Source organism: Silene latifolia, chromosome X (assembly GCF_048544455.1).
Source record: "Silene latifolia isolate original U9 population chromosome X, ASM4854445v1, whole genome shotgun sequence".
Taxonomy (NCBI): Eukaryota; Viridiplantae; Streptophyta; class Magnoliopsida; order Caryophyllales; family Caryophyllaceae; genus Silene; species Silene latifolia.
In genome coordinates this window covers 125,753,827-125,774,994 of record NC_133537.1, presented here as the reverse complement: position 1 = coordinate 125,774,994, position 21,168 = coordinate 125,753,827, and the positions used below count along the sequence as shown (strand labels likewise).

Below are 21,168 nucleotides of genomic sequence, written 5' to 3'. Positions count from 1 at the left end.
TTGCTAGTGAACCAAATCAGAATTTATTGCAAAGAAGTCTTGGTTTTACAATCCGTGATAGATTCTATACGCAAAGCTAATAATAATTACTTTAAGATATTGGACCCTTGAAGTAAATCTTTTAAGTATAGAATAGCGTAGATGAACATGGTGATGTTAATCCGCTTAAATCATGTTAGTGATTGCCGCATTTCATTTTGTTGAAACATGGCAAGCGATATTAAACCGCTTTTCTAAATAGGTATTTAGAAGAGGATGTGTATACGACACTTATCTTTGGTTTAAGTCTTAGAGTCCTAACATGCTAATTAAGCTTAAAGGATCCATATGTGGTTTTAATCAAAGCATTAAGAGATTGTAAAAATTCATTTTTCCCAGTCATGTGATAATAGAGAATGGTTTCACTTGATGTGTCGAGGAACCATGTTTATACATGAAGTTTAGTGGGAGCAAAATTGTCTTCACATATTACTCATTGGGAATAATGTACCGATGCTTACCTCCGTTAAGGGGTGGTTGGGAAATCATTTCCAGATGAAAGATTTAGGTGTGGCACATCGCATAACTAATATCCGGATCTATAGAGATAGGCCTAAAAGGATATAGACATTAAGTCAAAAGTCTTATGTTGATAAGATTCTTCATCATTTCAGCATGGATAAATCCAAGAGGGATTTTATTCCAAGGGGTTGTGGGATTACTTTGAACCGATCACAGTTACCCACTGAATCTGAAATTGTTGAACGCATGAAATCGATTCCCAATGTTTCTGACATTGGATCGACCTAATGTGCTAAGATATGCGCAAGTACTGATAAATTGTATGCTTTATGCAAGACAAGTCAATCCATGTGAGGGTCAATGGATAGCCGCTAGATACATCCTTGAGTTTTTGAGAAGGAATAAGGATTTGTACTTGTCTTTTATAGAAACATGGAGTTTTGTGTTAAGGGTTACAAAACCTCGAGTTTCTTAGGCTGATCTTGTTGTCAATTGTTAGAAGTGCGAATAGCGAGAACAACCTTAAAAAGTCAGTCATTGTGAATTCTACAAATAGAGTCTAAGTACTTTGTGGTAAGGATAAGATGGATTGTAAAGGAACTAGAAGTAAATCCTTTAAACCATGGATCTTGTCACAAGTTATATGATAACAGTGGGAGCATCTTTCAAGTTAAAGAGCTCAAGCCTAGACATGTACTTAGAAAATTCATGTAATTAAGAGATTACATCGAAAGAAGGAAATTGCAATTTATGAAGTTGGGGTGATGGTTATATTGTATAATCTTCAACCAAGTTTTTTACAGGTTTGAAGGAACCACCATGAAGTAACATGGATTTTATAATCTTAAGATTATGAGATATTAAGCAATAATATTGTATTGATTGTTCATATGTGATAATCGCATTTATCGTTTGAGTTTTATTAAACTCTTTTATTACTTTGTTATGTCCAAATAGGTTATAAGGACAACGTTGAACCCTATTAAAGTGAACTAGATTAACATAATATTGGCGAGTAAACCATAGTTTAAGGACCTAACATTTACACTTTTAGAGGTTTAAGGACCCAAACTATTATTAAGTAGGTATAAGGAACTGAAAGTAACTCCGTCATAAAATCCGTCAAATTATGCATCGATATCTACACGTGTAAATACCAAATAAATAGAAAATTAAGAAAACCTAAAATCTATCAAAAGCACTGTCACTTTCTTCTCCCATTTGTGTTTTTGGCGGCAACAAAGGCAAACCCCAAACCCTTTCCCACCAAATTAGTTTAACATAATACACCAATCATCACCAAAGTAATAATGAATCTAGATTTTCCAAGGCATATTGATTAAATTTCATTCTTTTTAGAAGTTAAGGTATGCGATTAAATCTTCCACTTCTTAAACATGGATGAAACTTTTTGTTCTTTATATTTTTTCTTGTAAATCTGTAATTATGATTAATGCACATCTTTTGATTTTTTATTTTTTTCGAAAGCTTGTTTTTTTTTTTTCTTATTATAGTTTAATTTTGATGTTTAAGTTAGCTGTTTACATGTTTTAGTCTTTTAAGGAATAGAAAGTGTCAGTCTTTGATGTGTTAATTACTTTAGTATATACTTTATATAAGCAACTTTATGGATTAATGGGTGTGTATATAGTTTTACATACTTCTCCACAAATCGTTTGCGATTATATATCAATTGTAATCAAAATGTGTCCCTTATTCTTTTGTTTGCTTGTTTGATTTAGATGTCATCTCTAAAATTCTGCATTGTGATACACCATGGAGGAGTATGGCAAATGGAACCCGATATTCGTTATCTTGGAGGAAAAGTAAATATCTATGATAATGTACCTGATGATATGGACCTAAGATATATTCGTAATTTGGTAGATGATTTAGGTTACACTAATGTCATCAAACTTCACTATTTGGTTCCACAATTGGATTTTCGAACTGGTGTTAGATTTCTAGGGGGTGAACAAACATTTGAAGCGTTTGTTTGTTGTTTGATTGAACATGGTGAGGTTAATCTATTTTGTGAACATGATGGTAATGCAGTCGCACTGGGTGATATCAAAAATAAGCTTGGGTTTGATGTTAATGATTTCGGAACTAGTGAATTAGATATGAATATGTCATTTATTGAGTTATTGAAAGACACACATGGAACTAATGCAACTGACCATAATATGGTCATTGGAGACATTGATTATGATGACGAAGGGAGTGATAATGAAGATGAGGAAGTCGTTGAAGCTAGAGATAAAATTAAGGAAAGCTTAGAGGAAGAAAAAGCGCATGAGGGTGAGATGGAGGGTCTTGGTAGGCTAGTTGGATGGTCAAAGGAGCAACCAAATAGGGATAGAATTGATTATGAGGATAACTCTGACTTAAATAGTCCTGATGAGAGCTCAGATGCATGATAACGACATTGGATACCTTGCCAACACTAAAAGTTCTAAGAAAATAAGGGTGAGTAACATGACATACAAATCTGGGACAACCCCACATGATACCGCCTTTGTTGTTGGTCAGATGTTTAATAATGCAATTGACTTTTGGAAAGCATTGGTTAATTATTGTGTAAACTTAGGGATCGATATCAAATACAAGAAAAATCATAAAGACAAAGTAGGAGCTAATTGCAAAATGTCAGGTTGTCCTTGGAGAATATGGGCATCTTGGGCCGGAAAAAGCAAGACGTTCCAAGTAAAGACTTATAATGGTGAACATAAATGTGGTAGAGGAAACGTGGTGAAAAAAATCAGTTCCTCTTGGATAGTAGAGTACTACAAGAACAAGTTTAAGATTAATCCTTATATAAAGTTACAGGAAATTATAGACACTGTTTGGAGTGAATGGGGGAGTAAGGTGTCAAATTATATGGTAGGACAAGCTAGGAAAAAGGCTCAGTTATCGGTGGTTGGTGAATATAGGGAGCAATATTTGTTGCTTCACAGGTATGCGGCTGAGATATTGAAGACTTACTCTGACAACACTGTTAAATTTTCCTTGGATAATGGGGTATTCCAAAGAGTTTATATATGTTTTTCATCCTTGAAACTAGGGTTTTTGGCGGGTTGTAGGCCTTTTATATCTCTAGATGGGTGTTTTCTCAAAGGACCATTCGGTGGACAACTTCTTGTGGCCGTGGGGAGGGATGGGAACAACCAAATGTTTTCTATTGCTTGGGCCGTAGTTAAATTAGAAAATACCTAATCTTGGAGTTGGTTTATGGAACTACTAGCATCTGACCTGGGAACAACCGATGGCAGTGGGTACACAATTATGTCTGACCAGCAAAAAGGGCTCTTAAGAGCCGTCTCTGATGTGTGGCCACAAGCAAAATCTAGGTGTTGTGCTAGACATGTGTATGTGAACTTCAGGGGTGTGTTTGGAGGAGGGCTAGATTACAGGAGAAGGTTTTGGACAATCGCTAAGAGCTCGACCGAGAATGATTTTCATGAAAATATTGCAAAGTTTAGGTTAATTTTAGATTCAGGGGCGAATGATTTGTTGAATAGGAATTATAAAAAATGGTGTAGAGCTTTCTACACTCCGCAATCACAATGTGACAATGTAGATAATAATATGAGTGATGTTTTCAATGCCTATATTCTAAAATTTAGGCAAAAACCTGTAATATCAATGTTAGAAGAAATCCGAGAAAGTTTGATGGAGAGATTGCATAACAAAAGAGATTTGATTGGGAAAAAAGATATATTTTTATGCCCAAGAATCAAGGATAAATTAGAGAAAGCTAAGATTGAAGCAAGGGGTTGGTCGGCTTTTTGGGATGGGAAGTTTTGCTTTGGAGTAAGAGATGGAGCCACTCAAGTTAAGTTTGTAGTAGATTTGAGATACAGAACATGTAGTTGCAGATCGTGGCAATTGAGTGGTATACCATGTAAACATGCAATAACAGCTATATGGAAAAACGTGGAGCACCCGGAGCATTATGTTGCTGAATGCTATCACAAGGCGGGGTACTTAAAAGCCTATCAGTTTAGCATGGAACCACTCAATGGTCCACATGAATGGCATAACTCCGAATATCAACCAATTAACCCCCCGCCTCTGAAGAAACTCAGAGCTTGCAGGCCGAAGACAAAAAGAAGGACGCAAATTGGTGAAAATTCATCTGGCAGGCTCACCAAATCTGGTGTTATTATGAGATGCAGCAAATGTAATAAATCTGGCCACAACAAAAGAAAGTGCAAGAGCACTAATGCTATAAGAGTACAAGCATGCACTAGAACAAGTGAAGATGTACCATAAGTCGGTCCACAACAAATCTAAAATTCAGAGACATCAAATGGAAGAGCACAACAGTCTAGGACACCAATGCATCAGAGGGGATATGGTGTATATACTTATCCAAATGGTTTTACCAGATCATCTAGTGTAAGTATTCTTAACTTTTTTTTTTACTTTTCTATATTTTATAATTTATCGGACTCGTCTTTATAAGTATTTTTGTGAATCGAAATAGATGATGCAACCAAGAAAAAGAATGGCATACTACACTGACAATGAAGGTCACCAAATCTTATAATCCATGACCAATATGCATAATGACATTCCCAGTATGCCTTCTCAAGCCTCCATCCAATCAGAAAATACTTTATTGTCTTTCGTTGACTCAAAAGGTAGAATGTATGTTACTAAACAGCGATTGCAGGTAGTTTACAAATATTTTCGGTTAAATTAATACTCTATTATCGTTAACGTTTTTTCGGGTTTTCATTCTTTTTCATCAGGATTTTGCTCATAACATGGAAAGAAGAAATGAAATTTAGAAGAATAATCAAGCTCGAAGTATATGTACTTATTCGGAAACTTGGTCGATATATTATATAGTATGATCCGGTTTGGTGAATGGACATATTCTGCAGCACGTTGGTGAATTTTTTGTATAGCAAAGTGAAGAATTATTTTTTCCATATTTTATGGGAACAAATGCATATTTGGAAATTTTTGTATCATTCACTTGGCTAATGGTTTATGTGTAAAGTCCATAACACTCTTTTTTTGGTGGGAAACTTGTAGTTTGCAGATGTAGTACTCTATTTAGTGGTTTGTAACGGCAAAATGGATGGAAAGTTAACTGTAGGTCCTTAAACCTTTGCTTTAATATTTCAGGTCCTTAAACCTACTCTTTTGCATACTTTGGGTCCTTCTACTCTACTTTACTCTAATATTGGCCCTTAGTCACTTATATGAGGTGACATCTCCTAGTGACTAGAGTGTGAGTCGATTGATGGCAAGTTCAAGTGTCATTGGGTCATAAGAGATGACTAGTCGATCACATAGGTAGACTGTATGGGACACTCTATCGGGCATTAACCACTTATAGAGTTCTTGGAATTTTTATATAGCCTGGCCGTGGTGAGAGCTACTATAGTATTATTTTTAAGTCGGTTCTTTGTCTAGAGACTGTTCGCCCAAGTTGGCATAGTTTCTGATTGGCTTTGAATTTTGCTCTACGACTTCCGAAAATGGAGTGCAAATGGGCATCTTTTGGGTCATCATGAACTGTTGCTGAACAAAGGGAACGGTGCGATAGGAATTGTCCACCCCCTTGTCAGGGTTATCTAAATCTCACGGCCACTTAAGGAGTAGTGAACTGGAAATGCGTGGCCACGCTCGGATGGTATCTACGGTAGATAATTTCGGTCAAACAGTTACTCTGCAGATCGAAGAATCCACTATAGATATGATCACAAGCAAGTACGACCTGCAAGACACCTTGCATTGAGTGGGAGATGTAATAGGACAAGAGAATTGGTGACGCACACTTGTCTCGGACAAGTGGGAGATTGTTGGAGTATGTGTCCTCAATAATAGTGCGATCACATATTTAAATCTCATAATAAGAATACATAAGGGATGATACATTATATAGTCAACTGATCAACATTTATCGATAACGATTGGCTGACTAGAGTTTGACGTTACTGTCGTTTGACGGTGGTGATCAGTTGATCCCTTAAGGTCACACCTATAGGATAGAACCCAAATTATTAACTGATCAAATGTATTTGATACAGGTTGATCAGTCCCTTATATATATATATATATATATATATATATATATATATATATATATATATATATATATATATATATATATATATATATGATAGTAGTGTTTTGTGTCAGTCTAAGAGGGTGATTTTATCACCCTCATGTCTTTTAATATGGGTCTTTAGGTTTGGTTATCCTAATAATCAATAATTGGTTATGATGTGGTAACTTGTCCATTTTCCCTCGGTTTTATACTCGATTTTTATGCCGGAATCCGAGGGTCGAGGAGAACCTTTCCACGGTCAAGACATGGCGCAAGCACCTCACATATGGCCAAATATCTAGGTGGGAGAAGTAAGGAGTGAATATGAGAAGAATTGAGAACAATTGAAGAGGTCAAGAAGCAAGGAATTAAGAACTCCAAATGCGAGCTTAGGCGCAACCTGCGCAAATGAGGAGTGCAGCTGCGCCCGATTGCGCAGGCAAGAGTAACTTTGGCGCAGCTTGCGCAGCCTGCACAGCTCTGTTTTACGGGGCTTTCTAATCCGCATTTGGGCTTCTTAAGTGAGGATGTTTTTACTTTTCTGTGAAGCCATATATATACCCAAGATTTTAAGACCTCAAGAACATCATCTAATCTCATACAATCTCATTCACTCTCATAATTAGGTTTTGAATCTTGTAACATTTTAGAAGACTTTTCTACAAAAGTTGTAATATTTCTTTGTTATTTGGGTTTTATGAAGACTATGGAAGGCTAATCTTCCACTACTTGGTGTAATCCATTTCAAGCTTTCATCTTTATCATTGTATTGACTCTCTAATCTCTACTCTTTCATTTATTTCAATTACTATGTTTGAATGTCATGATGAATGTTTTGTTGTGAGAAGTAATTATCCTTGCCTTTATAACACTCATCTATTGCTTGAATGTTGCAAATTTTCTTACTTTTGTGATGTTCTGTTGAAGCAACTCATATTGTTGTTATCTTGGTTTAAAGTATCAACCTTTGTGAGTAGAAATTGAATATGTCATTGAGTTTGTTGGCTTAGGCATACTCTTGTGATATTCCATTCACTTTCCTCTCGGTATTACTCTTCATGCTCTTAGCTACAATTCATACATGGTTTAATGTTAGACTTTGTAGTTTAAGTAGGATTATCATTGTTGGCTTAGATAGTGGTAATCAATTGCTTGAGGTTTGTTTTTGGGCAAATGACTTTAGAGAGAAAAGAGTGATACTTTGAGAAAAGGTGGAACTTGTAGGATTATACCAAGTTTCCTCTCTTATTATTGTTGTTTGCATACCAAGTGTTTGTTACATTGTTTCATAAGCAAAGTCATATATCTTTCATCTTGTTACTTGTTTTCTCCATGCCAATTCTCCTCTTATGTGTTTTCAATTGTTGTCCATTGTTAATATCCATAGTTTGTGCATAGTCTTGTGTTTAGTTCATTGTCATTAGTTTAACTCAAGCTTTAGTCTTAATCCCTTCTCTTGGGTTCAAACCTTACTTTCCTTTACTACTATTCTTAATTGCATAGTGTAGAGTTAAGTTTGGTTTATAAATATCTAATTTGGTAGTTTAATTCTAGTATTTAGCGACCTAGTAATTTATACCTACCAAATTTTGGCGCCGTTGCCGGGGAGGGGCAACATAGCTAAAAGCTTGAGTTTTGAATTTATATTTAGTTGTTTTTATATCCTTCTTGTTGTTAGAAGTAAGTGGTAGTTCTAATCCATTTTGTTTAGTGTAGAGGTTTATGCCTAGTTCCCAGCAAGGTGGTGAATTCACTCCAATTGAAGAAGACGCATTTGGAGCATATTCTTGGTTATTCACCAACTCTTGGTATCAACGACCTCCAAGGGGAGGACAATTCGAAGAAGAAACCTTTGAACCACTTTCGGTGGACTCCATTGAAGTAGAATACCCTCCAATGGCGAATGATACGAGAACTATTAGGGAGCTCCGGGCAAGGAATTATGACACTCAACCTCTTTGCATACCCTACCCACCCATGGGGGCTAATGCAAATTTTGAATTAAAAGGCTACTTCATCCACAACCTTACAAAGTTCCATGGACATGCGGGAGATGACCCAAATCACCATCTTTCAGAATTTCATATGATGTGTGAAGGGGCAATTCCCAATGGTGTCACGGAAGATCAATTTAAGTTGAGAGCCTTCCCATTTTAACTACAAGATGTGGCAAAAGATTGGTTGTTTTACCTTCAACCGGGTACAATCTGTACTTGGAAGGACATGAAAGCGGCTTTTCTTGAGAAATACTACCCCGACTCAAGACATAACCATGCAAATAAAGCCATCACTTCTCCGGAGCAAGATCCAAGTGAGAGCTTGTATGAGTATTGGGAGAGATTCAAGAAATTGGTTGCTCAATGTCCCTACCATGGTCTTAGTGATGATGACCTTTTGGTCAACTTTTGCGATGGTCTTACCCAACAATATCAAATCATGGTAAATTCCGCTACGGGTGGTGGGGTTGGCAACTATTCCGTGGCGGAGGCAAATGAGATCATAGAAAGGCTGGCCGCTAGAACAAGGAACTATGGAAGGGATCCAAGACTATTAACTCCATTGAGACACCTTCTTCTTCCAACAACAAGCTTGAGAAAACCGTGGATGAGCTAACAAGAATGGTATCTCAACTAGTGGGAAACAATCAAGGAGGAGCACAAGGGTCTAACTTGGAGTGCAACTATTGTCAAGGTCCACACCCAATGAAGACTTGCCCCATCATAGAGGAATAAGGGATAAGCAAGGAGAATGTGAGTGCCATGATGCATGGTTAATATAACTCTAGGAATCCCAATGGGGGGGGGGGGGGGGGTATTACAAGTATGATCGAGCGGCAACACTTACAACATTGGGTCAAGGGACAACCCCAACCTTTTTTGGGGAGGGGATACCTCAAGAAGCTTTCAAAATGGCCAATTCCATCACTTGAGGAACTCCAACTCACAAGGTCAAAGCACAAATTATCAAAGAAACAACAATCTTCAAGAAGAAAAAGGAGGATCCTTCCAATTTGGTAACCAAGGTAACCACAAAAATTTTCAAGGGGGAGGCTCCTCTTCTCAAGGAGATGAAGATTTATCTACCAAGGAGATGTTCAAGATGCTTATTAAAGGGCAAACCGAGACAATCAAGAGGTTTGATAAGATGGATGCGGATAAAATCTCAAGTGATGCAAGGGTGAAGAATCTTGAGATCCAACTTGGCCAACTTGCACAAGAAATGGCCAAGAACAATCAAAGGAACCCCGACTCAATCCCATCTACAACATACCCTCCAAAGGAAAATGCTAGTGTAATGACATTGAGGAAGGGGAGAACTCTAGAATCTCCTCCAAAGAAGAAGAGAAATCAAAGTCACATGAGAGGGTCATTAACATTGAAGAGCAAATTGAATAAGAGCTTGTGATTGAAAAAGAGAAAGGGACACCCTCAAGGGCCAATGGGAAAGAAGAGGTGAATCCTTTGAGCAAGGACAAAAGAAAGAAAGAAAGCACCAACACCAAAGATCAAGTTGAGGAGATCGAAAGAGAGTATGTTGAACCGGAGGTACCATTTCCTAGTGCCCTCACAAATCCCAAGAAGTTTGATAAAAACTCCGATCTTTATGAAAGTTTTAGGAATTGTAAGGTCAACATCCCTCTTTTTACTATCATTAAATTCGTCCCTAGGTATGCAAAGTTTCTCAAAGAACTTTGTACCCCTAAATGGAAGCCAAGGAAAGGATTGAAAGTGTCACGGTTAGTAGGCATGTCTCGGCAATTTTCAAACGAAATCTTCCTAAAACGTGTGATGATTCGGGCATGCTAACTATACCGTGCTCAATTGGAGGCAAAGCTTTTGCTAGAGCTATGCTAGACTCGGGGTCTTCTATTAATGTTATTCCTTACTCCGTTTATGAGACCTTAGAATTGCCTCCCTTGTCTAAGACCTATGTTGTGATCCAATTAGCGGACCGTTCTACGATTCACCCCAAAGGCCTTGTAGAAGATGTGCTAGTAGAGGTTGACAAGTTCATGTTTCCGGCTGACTTTTATGTTTTAGACATGGAACCGGACTCCAAGGCTACACCCCTTTTGCTAGGGAGGCCTTTCATGAGAACCTCTAAAACAAAGCTTGACATGTATGATGGAAATTTAACCATGGAATTTGAAGGAAAAATCGTGAGGTACAATGTGTATGAGACAATGAAAAAGACCGATGATTTGAGCTTTTGTTACTTTCTTGATGTAATTGAACCATTGACAAATCGAGCTTAACAATTGTGTCATAGGGACCCACTTGAAGTGGCCGATACTAATAATGTCGAGAAGGAATGTTTGCGGTTTTTGTTGTCTCATGATGTGCAGGAATGTATAGAAGCATTGGAGGAAGAAGAACCGTTAGAGGAAGCTAAGGAGGAAGAAGAAATAAAAGAAATTGAGGAGCAAATGTCGAGCAAGTGCGCAGCCTGCGCAACCACAGGGCGCAGCCTGCGCAGCTTCCAGCTCCGTGGAGGCTTGTTTTTCTTCCTCTCCTTATGATTAACAATCCAAATTCCTTCCCCTAGAGGCCTCCCTTGAAAGACCACTGTTGGAATATGTGTCCTCCGACAATAATGCGATCACAACTGTCGATCATGATGATCACATGTTTAAGTCTCATTTTAAGAATACATGTGGGAAGTAATATTTTACACAATGTCCACACATATCGGTAATGATTAGCTGACTAGAGTTTGACATTACTATCGTGCGACGGTGGTGATCAGTTGATCCCCTTAGGTCATACCTAAAGGGTAACACTCTTAATTGAATATTTAATTGGTCGTATGACGATACGAGTCAATTAAATTGCTTAAAATTGACGGACGATTTTGGGAGTAATATTTACGTGTCTCATTTTAATCTGATTAAATTAGACACGGTCTAAGTAATCGAATTGTTTTATTGCTTAGATGAAATTATTGTTTACGGAAACAATTGAACTGAATGAATAATTTATTATAAATACAAGATGTTGTAATTTATAATTGGTAAAGTGTTTTGGTACAAGTAATTGTGAATTACTAAGTAAATTTTGTACATGACGTATTTTATTAATACGTTGATTTTTAATACGTTAAAAATACATGACATTTTTACATGACTTGTGACATGTGACAAATTGACAAATTGGCAAAGATAAAATGGAATCCATTTTATCCAATATAGACCGAAATATGGGAGGGAGTATAATGTTTAATTTGTGTTAAATTATTAAGTGGAGAGGATAATGATGATAACTAGCTTATAGCCATGCAAGCCTAGTTTTTTCTTGAGAAGAATAACTTGCCCATGCATTGGCTCACCTCTCCTCTCCGCTCCTCTCCTCTCTCCCCACCGGTTTTCCAAGTACAACATAGAGAGTTTTTTTTTCTCTATCATTATTCATTCATATTTTTACAATAATATTTCTATTGTGAGAAATAAAAACTCTCTACATATCTTATTAAAATTAGAGAGACAAAATCTCCAAAAATCCTCCCTACTCTTGACCGAATTAGCAAGAGTACCAACAATATTTTGGGTCAATTTTATTAAGATTAATATTGTTCTAGTATAAATAATATTAGTCTTTTAGGAGGTTATCTTAGGTATTATTCCTTGGGAGGGATTCTATACTTGAATACTTTGTTCATCCAATATTTGGAGAGCTCAAGAACAAGTGAGTAGGCGAACTCACTTGTGCCCAATAATCCGAAATTTCCAATGTAAGAATGATGATTTCTTCTCTATATTTAGTTATGTTTGCATGCATAAGATCTAATTAATTTTATGACTAAATTAAATTTGAAACATATATGAATATGTTGAGTATAATGAGATATAGATTTCCAACAAGCGGTATCATGAGCCTTAGGTTGTTTGCATGCAAATCGGTTATAGTTTTTCCGAGTTATACGATTAACATATAAAACTTATAAATTTGTGTTTATTATGATATATCACGAAATCAATTATGCATGTTAAAGTTTCTGGTCCTAAAATATATTTAGGATATTTTGGTTAATTTATGGATTTTTATTGTTCATTTTATATAATAATGGCATTAAAATGTGATTTTATGATAAAAATGTCATTTTTGGACTAAAATTAGCTAAACTTCGTTTTTTCCAGTGATTTTTGGATATGTTTTTAAATGTATTATATTTTTATGACCTGTAAATTTTCATAATTTTATGAGTTCATATGCTCGAAATATGGATTTTTCATGATAAATATCGAATTTAAATGAAAAATAGGTTAATATGAGTAATATTGCGATTATGGTCATAGAAATTTAGTATGTTGTCACATGGAATTTTAAAAGATGTGTGTAAAATAATTGGCTATAATGAAGTCCTTATGCATGATTTATGAATTTTTGATGAAAAATAACATAAATAGTGACTTTAATTAGTATAAATTGCTAAAACATACTTCATGACTAAGGAAAAACGTCACATGTTGCATTTTATCACCTATTTCAGATCTAAAAGTGAATAGTTAATGAAAATAATTTTTCTCATATTTTTATGGTAATTATTGTTAAATCCGATAAACCGCAACATTGTTTTTCCTAGATGAATTTCTAAATTTTTAACCTAAGTTTTTGAACATTATGAGTGTCATGGTATTTTTCCAGAATGTTCATGAGTTTAAAATTTCAAATTTCAAATTTTTTTGAAATTTTTTTGATTTTTTTTGAAGTTTATGACTTTATTTTGTAATTTTGAGTCCATTTATGAACAATTTTAAGAAATATAAGTTAATTATTGTCAAATAGTTAGTGGAGATTAATTTTGAGTCCTTAGTTGGTTAGGGTAATTAACTTCTACATAAATATGAATTTATGTAATAATAGTGATTTTAAAAGGTTAAATCACGCAAATCCGTAAAAACCGATTAATATACGATATTGGCTCCTTAAAGGCGATTTACCATAAAATTGGGCATGTTCATACATATTATAATGCTGCATTTTATTTATGATTGTCATAATTTTATTTTATGTAATTTTTGAATTATGTAATTTTACTTAGTATGGCCTTAGTTTTTAATTGGTATTACCCAAAATGTATGGGAATATCGATTCGGTTGTAATTTATTGTGATCTCGTATCACCGTTTTGTAATTTAATAGATTTATTTTTGTAACACCCCCATTTATTCAGGAGCCTTTAGCTAGACATTTCCAAATAAATAGGACTGTTACCATCTCGGTTGCCCGAGGTAAATGATACAAATTAAAACAAACCAAAGTACTTTAATAACTTTAACTGAAATAATGGTTTTATTACATTGCCAACCGATTAAATTTAAACCTTAACATTACAATATACTACGCAATGAATATACATAAATAAAGTTGTATAAGTCAACTAAGTGATCTAGACAACAACTATGGTCCAAGTCGAGCTCGCGTCCAATGCTCCCAAGTCGCCTAATCTTTAGTACTCAAATCTGCTCCCATTATGGTTCATCACAGTGTTCACGAATACACCACAACCATGAGGTTGAGTAGGATAAAATACATTAAAACAACCAATCTCTCACAACTGTCAATATTCCAATCTCAACTGTTCACATGTCACATCTCGACATCAACTATCCACGTTATCCACCAGAGACTAAGCCTGGGGCAGTCCAAATACTCACACACGTTATCCACCAGAGACAAAGCATGGGGCCTTCCAATTAATCACACACGTTATCCACCAGAGACTAAGCCAGGGGCCCAATCACCACTCACATTATCCACCACAGACTAAGCCTGGGGCAATCCAATTCTCATAAACCATTCCACAATATAATCGTATAAAATATACACAACTCCAACAATTAAAAAAGTTAATCACTCAATTAGCTTAATTAAATAAGCAATCATACACCAATCATCCTTTCAATACATTCACGTATTAAACACGCAAACCAGATATAGTTGAGTAGATTATCCTACCTTTTCAGCAATACTCTCCGCGCACAAGTCACACAATAATTAGAAATTGCTCCTCTACAATTCGAATCCTACAATTATAATACATATAGATAGGTAAGTTAGCTAACTCATTTAATTAATAGCCTAGTTAACTCCCTTAATTTAACAAAGTGCCCACATCCATCCATTAAAGCTAACTTTAATTGGTCAACCCACTAATGTTAGTTACTTAGTATATTACCCATGTTTTACGTCTAAGTTGTTTCATGGTTACCACAATACACAACCCCCGACATTCTTAGTCTAGAACACGCAAGGCTCTCTATCGGACTCCCAAACACCACGAACACATGACAACTAAGCAGACTCGAGTAATACCGGACACTCGAACACCACCACCGTTTGCACTACACCACCCGACTCCATCTCTATCCTCACACACAAACCACGCCCCTTGTGAAATTCAAGCGACATAGTACTAAGGCATTGCCGCGACGGCGACGAAACTGACTGAACCAACTACCATTACATGGCCTGACAATACACTGACTCGAGGTATTAATATCGTATCATAAACCGACCCATAGATGACACATGAACTCAACGTATCCTCGGCCGAAACCGCTCCAAAACAGAGCAGGCCTGTTCCTACTGTCCAGCACCATTCACGACTCCAACTAACCTTAAAATAACTCTAAAGGACGTCCCAAATCACTACCCTACGATCACCCCTTGACCCATCATCAAAGCTCCTTCAACTAACGTCAAAATCGACTCAAACAAGCCTGAGACCGAGGTACATGTACTACTACTGCCCAGCCATCATCGTGGCCCTTAAACGTTCATAAATCACCATCTAACGTCCCACAGTCACGACCACCAAAATTACCCATAATATTTAGACGGTGACATTGCTATTAATTCCGACTATAAACGACTCAATAACCATGAACGAATTGAAGGGAATAACAGATATTACCTCGGTTAATAGGACGGTAAGACAGTGAGGACGGTGGGTTAAGACGGCGTGCTCGGCAAAGACCTTCTCTTATTTACTCGATCTCGCGGCCAATCGCTCTTCCTCTATCTCCCCCTCTCTTTTCTTTTCTTTTTCCAATCAGCTGAATATGGAAGGGCTATTATTTACTATATATAATATATATGGGTGGGTGGGACCACAAGATTTATTACTATATTTATGTTTATTAGGTGTAGTATACAAGTATTATTAGGTGTAGACGTGTAGTATACAAGTACCAATTAGATTAACATATTACTATATAACCACTACCGCGTAATACTAATAAAACGTTTATTAAAATAATTAATTATTTCAAAAGTTTGGGTTATTACAGTCTTTCCTCCTTAAAATGAACTTCGTCCCGAAGTTCACCCAAAAATGCTACACAAAAGCCTCGTGAAACCATCAACACATCTGAATGCAATTTCAACTCACGATCGTTGCAACACAATTAACTTTATTAATCATTATCAAACCATATCATTCTTATCAAAATACGAAAATGTATCACAAAATAAACTTAAAACATGAGGTGTCACATTCTACCCCCCTAAAAATAAATTTCGTCCCGAAGTTTCGGAACTACTACTACTTTATTAAAACTACTAACAACATAAATATTTATAAGAGTCTAATTCTCTCAAATAAACTAATTACCCTTCTCCCCAATCATTTGTATTGTACCAGCTGTTCCAAATGTCTTCCCACCATTACTCTTATCACCTCCATTGCCTTGCCTATTGTTGTAGCTCCTCTGGGTACTCCATTGCCCTGCATTTCTATTGCTCCCTGCACTCTGTACTGGAGTTTGGTAGTTCCTTTGGTTTTGACTCCCATAACCTCCATTTCCATTGCCACCTCCTTGCTTGCCCAAATTTACTCTACAATATATGATCTTATGGCCCAATTTACCACACCTGAAACAGCTACCCACAAAATCCCTATTAGCCACCGACCGACCATTAATTCCACGGCTCACTCCTCCCATCGGTGCACTATTAGCAAAGTAAGAGTAATATTGGTTAGAATTTTGTTTCTTACTCCCCGCATTCTCACTAGAAGGCTCAACCTTTCCCTTCTCACTCTTTTCCTTCTTCTCCTCCTTCTCCCTCCTCTCTTCCTTTAACATATCTGCAATCCTCTCTGCGTGCCCAGCTCGTTGATAAACATCATCCATGGTACTTGGTTGACCAGCTGCAAGCCTCTTCTTAATAGTGGTTGTTAATCCCTTTTCAAATCTGAGTGCCAACATCTCATCACTAAAATTCAAATCAGCTACATATTCTGACAATTCCATAAACCTGTTATAATAAGTCTCTACTGTCATCTCCTCAGTCATCTTGAAAGAATCAAATTCAGCTCTCATCTTACTCCTAATATGTTCTGGTACAAATACAGCTCTCATATTCTCCTTGAAACTCTTCAAAGTGATAAAAGATTCATCACTCTCCCTCCAAGCTTCCCTTATTACCTCCTTACTACGATTCCACCATAAACCCGCTTTTCCCCTCAAATAATAAGCAGCTTGGTCTACTTGAAACTCCGGAGGACAACCCAACAACTCAAAAAGGTTGTCAAACTCCCTATGCCAATCCCCAAGTAAAGATGGTTCACCTAATCCGTCATATTTCGTCGGGTTGTGCCTTGCGATACTAGCGCTCATCTTTGCTGGATCCTGAACCGACCCCTTAGCCTTCAGTGCCACGGTCAAAGCCTCATTCATAGATATCAAACGGTCAATCTCCTCTTGGGACATGGTAGAGGGTGTAGGTGTAGATCTCTTTTGAGGCATGGTTCTATAAAAGTAAAACAAGACGACATAAGTTTCTACCCGAGAAAAGATGGCTTAACATTTTTAAATATTCTATACTTACAAAGATAAGGTGTGGTCAATTCCATCCTTTTTATAACCCTTTATTAGGTCTTTCTATGATCACTCCTACCCCTCAACTATCACAGGTTAACGAATTATAAGACATTTATATTAATCTTTTGGAAAGACTCGCGTTTTTGGAAATCAAAGTCAAGCTGTAACTTTCAAAATTCACCATTAATTAACCATTACATCCCACGTTGAGTTTTTATATTTTCCAGAGAATATAAAGAGTTTTTAAAGCATGAGAAAAAGAATCAAGTCCAAATCTCGAATAATCAATTTATAAAGATTTTTACCATTCAGTGGGTCGAAACAAAACTGACCAGCAAAAAGTCAAAACTTTTAGGTCAACTTGTAAAAATCACTATTAATTGTTAAAAATTCACCTTACAACGTGGATTATCAATTTGAAAACATATTTGAGTCCTTTAAATATTGGAGTTGGAATTAGGTAAAAATCTTAAGTACAAGGTAAATGAGAGATTTTACAAAATCGTTTGTCGAAAACTTAACTGTACAGGAATATTCGACCACTGTCCACTAAAACATTTATTTCTCCCAACCCATAAAACTTTTAAACATGAGACCAACGGCATTGGTAAGCTAACCCACTGAGTTATCACTCATAAAAATATCAACCTTGTATGATAAACGGAGGTGAAATGGAAACTAAATCAAATAGGGGTAAAATTTGACGAAATAAAGTTCTGCTCTAGGTTCCTTTTTACTAGGTCACAAGCCCTTATTAACACCCTCCTACTTCTATATCAACACAATTTGGTCAATAAACATTCACACACGACTAGTATATACTCTAAAGCATTCATATCACAAGCTTGATCATTTCATAATATATTTTAAATAACATGGCTTTGGGATTCACACAACCGCATATCACTAGACATGATACTACTATCACACAACATCCAACCACATAATCAATATCAATTTGTAATAACTTTCATGCTTATGATCAAAAAAATTCAACATCACATCATTATTTTATCCATCCCGTCCTCCTTAAAATCAAGGTTACATCCTGTAACATTGGTCATCAACAATACACATCAAATCAATAAAAACAATACACCTTCAAGTCAACAATGACTCCTAAGAAAATAAATAACATTCATTTTAAATTTACCCCACTCTTCAATATCTCTCAAGGTAACCGGTTCAAAACTGGAAGGGCCGGGGTTCGGAGTGAGGGTACCTTCTCATCCTAAGCCAAAAAGGGCTCCTAACAGTTTCTACCCGGGTTCATTTTATTAGACACATCCTATATTCATTATTAACTTCATTGGTTAGGCCTGAGGATCGTTTTGCTCTGATACCACTTTGTAACACCCCCATTTATTCAGGAGCCTTTAGCTAGACATTTCCAAATAAATAGGACTGTTACCATCTCGGTTGCCCGAGGTAAATGATACAAATTAAAACAAACCAAAGTACTTTAATAACTTTAACTGAAATAATGGTTTTATTACATTGCCAACCGATTAAATTTAAACCTTAACATTACAATATACTACGCAGCGGAATATACATAAATAAAGTTGTATAAGTCAACTAAGTGATCTAGACAACAACTATGGTCCAAATCGAGCTCGCGTCCCAATGCTCCCAAGTCAGCTAATCTTTAGTACCTGTCAAATCTGCTCCCCATTATGGTTCATCACAGGTGTTCACGAATACACTATCAACCACGAGGTTGAGTAGGATAAAATACATTAAAACAACCAATCTCTCAAATCACAATATTCCAATCTCAACTGCTCACATGTCACATCTCGACATCAACTATCCACGTTATCCACCGAGACTAAGCCTGGGGCGCCCAAATACTCACACACGTTATCCACCAGAGACAAAGCATGGGGCCTTCCAATTAATCACACACGTTATCCACCAGAGACTAAGCCTGGGGCAGTCCAATCACCACTCACATTATCCACCACAGACTAAGCCTGGGGCAATCCAATTCTCATAAACCATTCCACAATATAATCGTATAAAATATACACAACTCCAACAATTAACAAAGTTAATCACTCAATTAGCTTAATTAAATAAGCAATCATACACCAATCATCCTTTCAATACATTCACGTATTAAACACGCAAACCAGATATAGTTGAGTAGATTATCCTACCTTTTCAGCAATACTCTCCGCGCACAAGTCACACAATAATTAGAAATTGCTCCTCTACAATTCGAATCCTACAATTATAATACATATAGATAGGTAAGTTAGCTAACTCATTTAATTAATAGCCTAGTTAACTCCCTTAATTTAACAAAGTGCCCACATCCATCCATTAAAGCTAACTTTAATTGGTCAACCCACTAATGTTAGTTACTTAGTATATTACCCATGTTTTACGTCTAAGTTGCTTCATGGTTACCACAATACACAACCCCCGACATTCTTAGTCTAGAACACGCAAGGCTCACTATCGGACTCCCAAACACCACGAACACATGACAACTAAGCAGGCCCGAGTAATACCGGACACTCGAACACCACCACCGTTTGCACTACAACACCCGACTCCATCTCTATCCTCACGCACAAACCACGCCCCTTGTGAAATTCAAGCGACATAGTACTAAGGCATTGCCGCGACGGCGACGAAACTGACTGAACCAACTACCATTACATGGCCTGACAATACACTGACTCGAGGTATTAATATCGTATCATAAACCGACCCATAGATGACACATGAACTCAACGTATCCTCGGCCGAAACCGCTCCAAAACAGAGCAGGCCTGTTCCTACTGTCCAGCACCATTCACTACTCCAACTAACCTTAAAATAACTCTAAAGGACGTCCCAAATCACTACCCTACGATCACCTCTTGACCCATCATCAAAGCTCCTTCAACTAACGTCAAAATCGACTCAAACGAGCCTGAGACCGAGGTACATGTACTACTACTGCCCAGCCATCATCGTGGCCCTTAAACGTTCATAAATCACCATCTAACGTCCCACAGTCACGACCACCAAAATTACCCATAATATTTAGACGGTGACATTGCTATTAATTCCGACTATAAACGACTCAATAACCATGAACGAATTGAAGGGAATAACAGATATTACCTCGGTTAATAGGACGGTAAGACAGTGAGGACGGTGGGTTAAGACGGCGTGCTCGGCAAAGACCTTCTCTTATTTACTCGATCTCGCGGCCAATCGCTCTTCCTCTATCTCCCCCTCCCTTTTCTTTTCTTTTTCCAATCAGCCGAATATGGAAGGGCTATTATTTACTATATATAATATATATGGGTGGGTGGGACCACAAGATTTATTACTATATTTATGTTTATTAGGTGTAGTATACAAGTATTATTAGGTGTAGACGTGTAGTATACAAGTACCAATTAGATTAACATATTACTATATAACCACTACCGCGTAATACTAATAAAACGTTTATTCAAATAATTAATTATTTCAAAAGTTTGGGTTATTACAATTTTATTTTAATTATAAATGTATAATAGGAAATTATGTAATTTGTTATATCATTTATTTATTCCGGAGATCCTTGAAGACGGTGTCACTCGAGAAGGCGATCCATTGAAGACGGTGTTACCTCGAGATGCGTGCCAAAACCGAAGTTCAAGGGACCAATGGAGTTGGTTTCCGAATATGTAATAATTAATTAGATTTTCTATTTTAGAAAGGCCATACTAGGATTTAGATTTATGCTTTGCATTTTATTTATATGTTGCATGCATCGCTAAATCGCCATAACT

The 21,168-nt window shown here is 36.6% G+C and overlaps 3 protein-coding genes across 6 annotated transcripts; 2 read left to right on the top strand and 1 right to left on the bottom strand.

Annotated features, from left to right (window-relative positions):
- Positions 1–2,979: 2,979 nt before the first annotated feature.
- LOC141618282 (uncharacterized) lies at positions 2,980–3,717 on the top strand. Its single transcript, XM_074435380.1, has one exon. It carries the CDS (start codon positions 2,980–2,982, stop codon positions 3,715–3,717), a length of 738 nt encoding a protein of 245 aa, XP_074291481.1.
- Positions 3,718–3,786: 69 nt separating this feature from the next.
- Positions 3,787–4,776, top strand: LOC141618281 (uncharacterized). The gene has a single exon (XM_074435379.1). The coding sequence runs from the start codon at positions 3,787–3,789 to the stop codon at positions 4,774–4,776; it is 990 nt and encodes a 329-aa protein (XP_074291480.1).
- Positions 4,777–15,978: 11,202 nt separating this feature from the next.
- LOC141623584 (uncharacterized) lies at positions 15,979–20,653 on the bottom strand. Of its 4 annotated transcripts, none has more exons than XM_074439679.1 (3): positions 20,510–20,653; positions 19,552–19,619; positions 15,979–17,318 (listed from the first exon to the last, which is right to left on the bottom strand). In XM_074439679.1, the coding sequence occupies exon 3, from the start codon at positions 17,312–17,314 to the stop codon at positions 16,172–16,174; it is 1,143 nt and encodes a 380-aa protein (XP_074295780.1). In that variant the 5' UTR covers positions 17,315–17,318; positions 19,552–19,619; positions 20,510–20,653; the 3' UTR covers positions 15,979–16,171. The 4 variants fall into 4 exon arrangements, 2 of the variants coding, with proteins under 2 accessions (XP_074295780.1, XP_074295781.1); XR_012533461.1 differs by lacking the exon at positions 15,979–17,318 and adding an exon at positions 18,832–19,053 and having other exon boundaries at positions 20,510–20,639; XM_074439680.1 differs by lacking the exon at positions 19,552–19,619 and having other exon boundaries at positions 20,510–20,639.
- Positions 20,654–21,168: the final 515 nt, after the last annotated feature.

Coding starts and splice junctions, on each gene's coding strand:
- LOC141618281 (XM_074435379.1), top strand. CDS start 3,787: ATGTCTGACCAGCAAAAAGGGCTCTTAAGAGCCGTCTCTGATGTGTGG.
- LOC141618282 (XM_074435380.1), top strand. CDS start 2,980: ATGACATACAAATCTGGGACAACCCCACATGATACCGCCTTTGTTGTT.
- LOC141623584 (XM_074439679.1), bottom strand. CDS start 17,314: ATGCCTCAAAAGAGATCTACACCTACACCCTCTACCATGTCCCAAGAG.